A 9,454-nucleotide genomic window follows, 5' to 3' on the forward strand; every position below is an offset into this window, starting at 1 on the left:
AAAAATATTAAAAAATATAAATTATGCTTGAAGTCAAAACATCATACCAAGTTAAATATCATTCATTGGAGTAATGCACTTCCATTTACAACTATAAATGCCTCCTATTGGTTACGTGTTTACAAGACTCGTGTAGCTAAAGACATACAAGTCAAAATACTCCCTAACAAAAAGTAAGATCCGTGAATAATATCCCAGGCTAACAATCATTCATTCAGACCAATACTCTACATTTACAACTATAAATGTTTCCTGTTGGTTACAAAACTATGATAACTAAATTCATACAAGTCATAATGCTCCAAAACGGGAAGTAACTTCCGCGAATACTTCCTCGCTGAATGGAATCATGAGCCCACCAGTAGGGTGGCTGTACCCGTACTCTTCTTCTGCCTGATGAAGCAAATCTTGAAACAATGGTTCGCTTAATATTGATAAAGAGACCACATGCCGCTTCTTCTCTTGTTCCCCAACATAAATGGCAAAATAGCCTTTTGGGATGTCTGTAGAAGATGGAGTCCTTCTACCATTTGAGAGCGATCGTCGGAGAATTTGTTTTGCTTGAATGATACAAGGCATACGGATGGCCATGCTTTCAGCGTACCTAGAGTCTGGAACAACAGGAAATTCTTAGAAGGATGAAAACAAATAAATTAGCGGGCTTTGGTCATTGGCTTTGTAGATGACTTTTCTAAAGAGATGCGCTTTTGTTAAGTATGATAGATGATATATATAAGAAAAAGATACAATGTGGCACTTAATACGCAGGGACAAGAAAACAAGGCGCACATGGTCACATATCATGAAATAAAAACCTTGGATGATATGTGGATACCAATCTTTTATAGCTAACCACAAAACAGACGTACATTTAAATTTATTTGGCCTGATATCTTATGACCATAACTTATCTAGACTAGGACCGTCGTCACAAGCTTTTGTCTGAATTATTCAGCTAATAACTTAAGTAGATGGACACCGTGTCTTCCCAATTAATGACCTACGGAAGAAAATGTTTTCTAAATTGTTTCACGAAAGTATTCACTGATTCATCTTTGCACAGCTGTAACTTATAACTTGTGTTTTACAAGCCTAAAAACATTGGAATTTCACTATGCTTCAAGAGACCATAAAGAAAGTAACATATATCAAGTATTAATTTATGTTTTTGAAATTTGCTTTACAGATAACCAGAATCAAGTGAAATATTGATTGGTCGCATCATTTCACGAGGATCTAGACACATCACTTGTACATGTTTCAGAAGGCCACCTTTACATCACATCTTGGAACCTTTACGAACATCCGTAAATTGTCATGCCTTTCGGGATTTTACCTATAGTGTTTCCGCAGGTCAATGAACTTTCCCTAGCGTGTCCAGGTTTGTTCCTGTGGAGTGTTTATGTGGACGCCAAACACTAATCAATCTAAAACGATATGAAATGTCTTTGTTAGTCGGGACACTTCAATTGACCAAGGTAATTACCTTAACGAGAATTTCATACATCAAAGACATTTGAACTGCTTGCGATTGTATTGCTAACAAGGGTCATGACCCTTACGTGCCTAATCTTAGCTTTTTATCATTTCTTTTCTTGGATCTGAAGTAGAGTAAATATTTTCTGATTGATCAGGGGATTGTCGGATTGTCAGGGTGAATCAAACTGCAAGAGCTTTAAATTCTCAGTTTAACTACGCAAAGTTAGTTTCGTATCAGGCTTTGTTTTAAAAAAAACCAGCACATAAGACAATTAGTATAAGATCATTTCATTCATTTTGAACAACAATCCAAACTTACATCTATTAAAATATTATTCCTACTGTTAAGCCGTTTACAAAACTGTTGTATCAAAAGAGAGACGTAAACTGGTCAAAATGCTGCCAAACGAGAAGCAAGATCGGTGAATACGTCTTCACTACATGGAATCGTGAGCCCGCCCATTGGATGGCTGTACCCATACTGTTCCTCAGCCTGATGCAGTAATTCCTGAAATGTCGGTTCGCTTAATAGGGATACTGAGACCACATATCGCTTCTTCTCTTGTTCCCCAACATAAACGGCAAAATAGCCTTTGGGGATTTCCGTTGATGCAGCATTGCTGCTACCGTTAGAATGGGATCGTTTGAGAATTTGTCTTGCCTGTATAGTACGAGGCATACGGATGGCCATATTATCAAGGATGCTAGAGGCTGTTTAGTCAGATTCGTTGATGGTATAAGAATATAAAAAGGCGAGAGTCGATTCTTATTGAATACAGATGTAGATGATTTTGTGATGTGGTTGTATTATGGATATTGAAGGGTTTATATAAGGAATTTATTTTTTGCTCAGACAATCACACATGAGGAATAGAACAACCGCACATGGTTTTGTATCCCAACAATAAACTAACATATGACTTTGTGGATATGAATTTCCACCTTCTAGCAAATCATGAAATATACAAGGAAATATGTATGGTCACGGTTCTTTCAGGTCAATAGTGTAGAATACGACCACTGTCACATGCCCTTGTCTTGATATTATTGTCCAAACTTCCTTGGTGGGTCATCGTGTCTTAACGCCTACTGACCGATGTTAAAGTTTGTTATCCGAACAAGTAGTTTAAAAATATATTCCAGGTCATCTTTCCACAGCCTCATCTCTCAGCTGTGACTTTGCATAAATTAAACCAATTGTATTGCCCAGCTGTTTAATGGTAACAAATTGATTCACTCTAAAACCAATTACACGTTTCTTACTTCTTACGTACGTAATGCATAAACAAACACCCCTAAAAAAGAGTTGTTTGCGTGCGGAATTAACGTTAATCTTTACGTAAATGTGTAAAATACGTAGATCATACTTGTAAGATCACATCGGGGAACCTGGACTAACTATTGTCAAGTTGTTGTGTGCTAGTTTTTTGGTGTCAAACAGTTACTATGCTTAGAAAATTTGTCTTTGTTGTTCTTGTGAGCTGGTTACGATGACGGCACATTCACGGACGATTAGAAGAATATGTAACAGAAATGGATTAAATTCCTTTATTGGCCAGGTAATTATCATGATTTGAATTAATGCGGATGAAACATGTATTGTTTGACAATGTTGTAGGCAAGCATATTTTGTTGTACTTCACTTCCTTCTGTAGGGTTGGATGTCTAGCTAGTTTAAACTATGGATCACTTGCGTATGATCGAGTAACTGTGTTAGCAACGTAACTCTGATTGTAACTCTCCAGCTTAAGTTTTGTAATTAGCCAATCACACTCAATTCTTAAAAAAAATAAAAACAACATATTAAAAAATATAGATTATGCTTGAAATCAGAACAGCATACCAAGTTAAATATCATTCATTGGAGTAATGCACTTCCATTTAAAACTATAAATGCTTCCTATTGGTTAGGTGTTTACAAGACTCGTATAGCTAAAGACATACAAGACAAAATGCTCCCTAACGAGAAGTAAGATCCATGAATAATATCCCAGGCTAACAATCATTCATTTAGAGCAATACTCTACGTTTACAACTATAAATGTTTCCTGCTGGTTACAAAACTGTTATAACTAAATTCATACAAGTCAAAATGCTCCAAAACAGGAAGTAACTTCAGCGAATACTTCCTCGCTGAATGGAATCATGAGCCCACCAGTTGGGTGGCTGTACCCGTACTCTTCTTCTGCCTGATGAAGCGAATCTTGAAACAATGGTTCGCTTAATATTGATAAAGAGACCACATGCCGCTTCTTCTCTTGTTCCCCAACATAAATGGCAAAATAGCCTTTTGGGATGTCTGTAGAAGATGGAGTCCTGCTACCATTTGAGAGCGGTCGTCGGAGAATTTGTTTTGCTTGAATGATACGAGGCATACGGATGGCCATGCTTTCAGCGTACCTAGAGTCTGGAACAACAGGAAATTTTTAGAAGGATGAAAACAAATAAATTAGCGGGCTTTGGTCAGTGGCTTTGTAGATGACTTTTCTAAAGAGATGTGCTTTTGTTATGTATGATAGATGATATATATAAGAAAAAGATACAATGTGGCACTTAATACGTAGGGACAAGAAAACAAGCGCACATGGTCAATATCATGAAATAAAAACCTTGGATGATACGTGAATACTAATCTTTTTTAGCTAACCACACAACAGACGTACATTAAAATTTATTTGGCCTGATATCTTATGACAATAACTTATCTAGACTAGGACCGTCGTCACATGCTTTTGTCTTAATTATTCAGCCAATAACTTAAGTTGATGGACACCGTGTCTTCCCAATTAATGACCTACGGAAGAAAAGGTTTTCTAAATTGTTTCACGAAAGTATTCACTGATTCATCTTTGCACAGCTGTAACTTATAACTTGTGTTTTACAAGCCTAAAAACATGGGATTTTCACTATGCTTCAAGAGACCATAAAGAAAGTAACATATATCAAGTATTAATTCATGTTTTTGATATTTGGTTTTCAGATAACCAGATAAGCAGAATCAAGTGAAATATTGATCGGTCGCATCATTTCACATGGATCAAGACACATCACTTGTACATGTTTCAGAGTGCCACCTTTACATCACATCTTGGAACCTTTACGAACATCCGTAAATTGTCGTGCCTTCCGGGATTTTACCTATAGTGTTTCCGCGGCTCAATGAAGTTTCCCTAGCGTGTCAAGGTTTGTTCCTGTGGAGTGTTTATGTTGACGCCAAACACTAATTAATCTAAAACCATCTGAAATCTCTCTGTTGGTCGGGACTCTTCAATTGACCAAGGTAATTACCTTTACTAGAATTTCATACATCATAGACATTTGAACTGATTGCGATTGTATTGCTAACAAGGGTCATGACCCTTACGTGCCTAATCTAAGCTTTTTATAATTTCTTTTCTTGGATCTGAAGTAGCGTAAATATTTTCTGATTGATCAAGGGATTGTCGGATTGTCAGGGTGACTCAAACTGCAAGAGCTTTTAATTCTCAGTTTAACTACGCAAAGTTAGTTTTGTATCAGGCTTTGTTTTAAAATAAAACCAGCACACAAGACAATTAGTATAAGATCAAAACTAAATTTCATTCATCTGGAACAACAATCCAAACTTACATCTATAAAAATATTGTTCCTGCTGTATAGCTGTTTACAAAACTGTTGTATCTAAAGAGAGACGTAAACTGGTCAAAATGCTCCAAAACGAGAAGCAAGATCGGTGAATACGTCTTCACTACATGGAATCGTGAGCCCGCCCATTGGATGGCTGTACCCATACTGTTCCTCAGCCTGATGCAGTAATTCCTGAAATGTCGGTTCGCTTAATAGGGATACTGAGACCACATATCGCTTCTTCTCTTGTTCCCCAACATAAACGGCAAAATAGCCTTTGGGGATTTCCGTTGATGCAGCATTGCTGCTACCGTTAGAATGGGATCGTTTGAGAATTTGTCTTGCCTGTATAGTACGAGGCATACGGATGGCCATATTATCAAGGATGCTAGAGGCTGTTTAGTCAGATTCGTTGATGGTATAAGAATATAAAAAGGCGAGAGTCGATTCTTATTGAATACAGATGTAGATGATTTTGTGATGTGGTTGTATTATGGATATTGAAGGGTTTATATAAGGAATTTATTTTTTGCTCAGACAATCACACATGAGGAATAGAACAACCGCACATGGTTTTGTATCCCAACAATAAACTAACATATGACTTTGTGGATATGAATTTCCACCTTCTAGCAAATCATGAAATATACAAGGAAATATGTATGGTCACGGTTCTTTCATGTCAATAGTGTAGAATACGACCACTGTCACATGCCCTTGTCTTGATATTATTGTCCAAACTTCCTTGGTGGGTCATCGTGTCTTAACGCCTACTGACCGATGTTAAAGTTTGTTATCCGAACAAGTAGTTTAAAAATATATTCCAGGTCATCTTTCCACAACCTCATCTCTCAGCTGTGACTTTGCATAAATTAAACCAATTGTATTGCCCAGCTGTTTAATGGTAACAAATTGATTCACTCTAAAACCAATTACACGTTTCTTACTTCTTACGTACGTAATGCACAAACAAACACCCCTAAAAAAGAGTTGTTTGCGTCCGGAGTTAACGTTGATCTTTACGCAAATGTGTAAAATACGTAGATCATACTTGTAAGATCACATCGGGGAACCTGGACTAACTATTGTCAAGTTGTTGTGTGCTAGTTTTTTGGTGTCAAACAGTTACTATGCTTAGAAAATTTGTCTTTGTTGTTCTTGTGAGCTGGTTACGATGACGGCACATTCACGGACGATTAGAAGAATATGTAACAGAAATGGATTAAATTCCTTTATTGGCCAGGTAATTATCATGATTTGAATTAATGCGGATGAAACATGTATTGTTTGACAATGTTGTAGGCAAGCATATTTTGTTGTACTTCACTTCCTTCTGTAGGGTAGGGTTGGATGTCTGGCTAGTTTAAACTACGGATCACTTGCGTATGATTGAGTAAATGTGTTAGCAACGTAACTCTGATTGTAACTCTCCGGCTTAAGTTTTGCAATTAGCCAATCACACCCAATTCTTAAAAAAATAAAAACTACATATTAAAAAATATAGATTATGCTTGAAATCAGAAAAGCATACCAAGTTAAATATCATTCATTGGAGTAATGCACTTCCATTTACAACTAAAAAATACTCTACGTTTATATAAATGTTTCCGGCTGGTTACAAAACTGTTATTACTACATACCGAAATAGCATTCTTGGGCATTTCATTTCGCGTCGAGGTATTGCCGACACGTTGGCAACGATCACAACTCCTCACAAACGCGTCCGCATCCTTAAAAATCGAAGGCCAATAAAATCCACAATCAAACACCTTCTTCACCGTCAAACTCGCACCGTGGCGACCTCCTGTCGGTCCAACATGGCAATGGCTCAGAATCTGCCATCCCTCCTTAACGTCAATACACCTCCTGATCAACTGGTCAGCATCTATACGGAAGAGATACGGGTCGTCCCACAGGTAAAACTTAACATCAGCAAAGAATTTCTTCTTTTGCTGGTAAGACATCTTCGGGTAGTACCCGTCCGCAAGATAGTTCGCGAAATCGGTGAACCATGGAAAACCCTCATCCTGAGCCGAAACAAACATAAGACTCTCTGTCGGAAAGTGGTCATTAATCATGACCCCCGGCTCTCCTAACTCAGCTCTCTCAAGACGCGAAAGATGATCGGCCGCCACATTCTCGGCCCCCTTTTTATCACGGATTTAAATATCAAACTCTTGAAGCAACAAGATCCATCGGATAAGACGTGGCTTAGCATCCTGTTTGCTAAAGAGATAACGAATGGCAGAATGATCCGTGTACACAATCGTCTTGGACAGAACAACATAGGACCTGAATTTATCGAATGCAAACACCACAGCTAAAAGCTCTTTCTCGGTGGTGGTGTAACTCTCCCGTGCACAATTCAAGGTCCGGCTCGCATAGTAAATCAGATGGAAGTGTTTATCCTTCCGCTGTCCAAGAACCGCTCCGACTGCGAAGTCGCTGGCATCACACATCAAATCAAAAGAAAGCGACCAGTCGGGAGCAATCATGATCGGGGCGTTAACGAGTTTGTCTTTTAAAAGATCAAACGCCTCGATACACTGCTCAGAAAACAAAAATGGGGCATCCTTCTCCAGAAGTTTGGTCATGGGTCTCGCGATTTTAGAAAAGTCTTTAATGAACCGGCGATAGAACCCAGCGTGACCCAAGAAACTCCGGATGGATCTCACAGAAGTGGGCGGGGGAAGATTAGAAATGGTCTCGACCTTCGCTCGGTCGACCTCTATCCCCGCACTCGAAATACGATGCCCCAAAACAATACCCTCGCGTACCATCAAGAGACACTTCTCCCAGTTAAGAACTAGGTTGGTGTCAACGCATCGGGCCAACATCCTCTCGAGGTTGGAGAGACACTGATCAAAAGAACTCCCAAACACAGAAAATCGTCCATGAACACCTCCATGAGTCCTTGATCATGTCATGAAATATAGCCACCATGCACCTCTGAAATGTGGTTGGAGCGTTACACAGTCTGAACGGCATACGTCTATACCCGTATTGGCAGGTAAACATGGTTTTCTCCAGGTCATCGGGAGCAATAGGAATCTGAAAGTACCAGAGAAACCATCTAAGAAGCAGTAGTACTGCTGACCTACCAAACGCTCCAACATCTGATTAATGAAAGGTAGAGGAAAGTGGTCTTTCCTCATGGCATCATTTAGTCTGAGGTAATCAATGTAGACTCTCCAACCGGTCATAGTCCTAGTGGGTATGAGCTCCTTCCTCTCATTGGTGACGACAGTCATGCCACCCTTTTTAGGAACCACTTGGACTGGACTAACCCATGAACTATCATAAATGGGGAAAATGATCCCCGCATCAAGAAGGAGTTTAATGATCTCCTTCTTCATGACCTCCTACATCTTCGGATTAAGCCCCCGCTGTGGCTGAACGACAGTCCTATAATTATCCTCCATGAGGATTTTATGCATGCAAAACGAAGGGTTGATACCCTTGATGTCGATAATCTTCCATGAAATGGCCTCCTTGTGCTCAATAGTCTCTCTCTCTCAACCTTCGTCAAAGCAGATGCGACAATAACCGGCAACTTCCTCTCCTCGTCCTAAAACGCGTACTCTAGATGGGCAGGTAAATCCTTAAAATCTAAGGAAGGAGGGGGGCTCTTGACAGAAGGTTGGTCCATCTGATCGTATCAGTAGACACCTCATACTTTTGGGTATGTGACTCGGCGTCATCTTCTGTTGACTGATCGGTCATGGCAACCATTTCAATCTCCAAAATGTCCCTATCGAGAATCTGAGTGTCGGAGGCAGATCCTCCACAGATCTCACTGAAAAACTCCCCAACATGCTCCATGATGGTATCGATAAAGTACAGGGAGTCATCAGCAGACTTGGGGTGTTTAAGTGACTGTCGAACGTCGAAGGTGACGTTCTCATCCCCAACTCTCAATATCAGCTGACCCTTGCAGACGTCGATCAACGCATGTACAGATCGGTCATGGAAACCATCTCAATCTCCGGAATCTCCCTATCGAAAATCTGAGTGTCGGAGGCAGATCCTCCACAGACCTCGCTGAAAAACTCCCCAACATGCTCCATGATGGTATCTATAAAGTACAGGGAGTCATCAGCAGACTTGGGGTGTTTAATTGACTGTCGAACTTCGAAGGTGACGTTCTCATCCTTAACTCTCAATATCAGCTTACCCTCGCAGACGTTGATCAACGCCTGTGCAGTGGCAAGGAATGGTCGTCCTAAAATCAGTGGTACGCTATCATCGTCGTTCATGTCCAGAATGACAAAGTCTACCGGGAAGATGAACTTATCGACACGAACCAGCATGTTCTGGTAGGCCTCGAGGGTATTTCACAAAGTCCACCTTGAGGGTATTTCAGAACGAC

At 39.7% G+C, this 9,454-nt stretch overlaps 3 protein-coding genes across 3 annotated transcripts; all 3 read right to left on the minus strand.

Moving 5' to 3' along the window:
- Positions 1–291: 291 nt before the first annotated feature.
- Positions 292–591, minus strand: LOC143611595 (auxin-induced protein X15-like). Its single transcript, XM_077085782.1, has one exon. It carries the CDS (start codon positions 589–591, stop codon positions 292–294), a length of 300 nt encoding a protein of 99 aa, XP_076941897.1.
- A 1,275-nt stretch (positions 592–1,866) lies between these two features.
- On the minus strand, positions 1,867–2,172 carry LOC143611593 (auxin-responsive protein SAUR19-like). Its single transcript, XM_077085780.1, has one exon. The coding sequence runs from the start codon at positions 2,168–2,170 to the stop codon at positions 1,871–1,873; it is 300 nt and encodes a 99-aa protein (XP_076941895.1). The 5' UTR covers positions 2,171–2,172; the 3' UTR covers positions 1,867–1,870.
- Positions 2,173–5,156: 2,984 nt separating this feature from the next.
- Positions 5,157–5,462, minus strand: LOC143611596 (auxin-responsive protein SAUR19-like). The gene has a single exon (XM_077085783.1). The coding sequence runs from the start codon at positions 5,458–5,460 to the stop codon at positions 5,161–5,163; it is 300 nt and encodes a 99-aa protein (XP_076941898.1). The 5' UTR covers positions 5,461–5,462; the 3' UTR covers positions 5,157–5,160.
- Between the last annotated feature and the right edge of the window lie 3,992 nt (positions 5,463–9,454).

Source organism: Bidens hawaiensis, unplaced genomic scaffold (assembly GCF_021521415.1).
Source record: "Bidens hawaiensis isolate Kalapana, Puna unplaced genomic scaffold, B.hawaiensis_p1.1 tig00031779_1, whole genome shotgun sequence".
Taxonomy (NCBI): Eukaryota; Viridiplantae; Streptophyta; class Magnoliopsida; order Asterales; family Asteraceae; genus Bidens; species Bidens hawaiensis.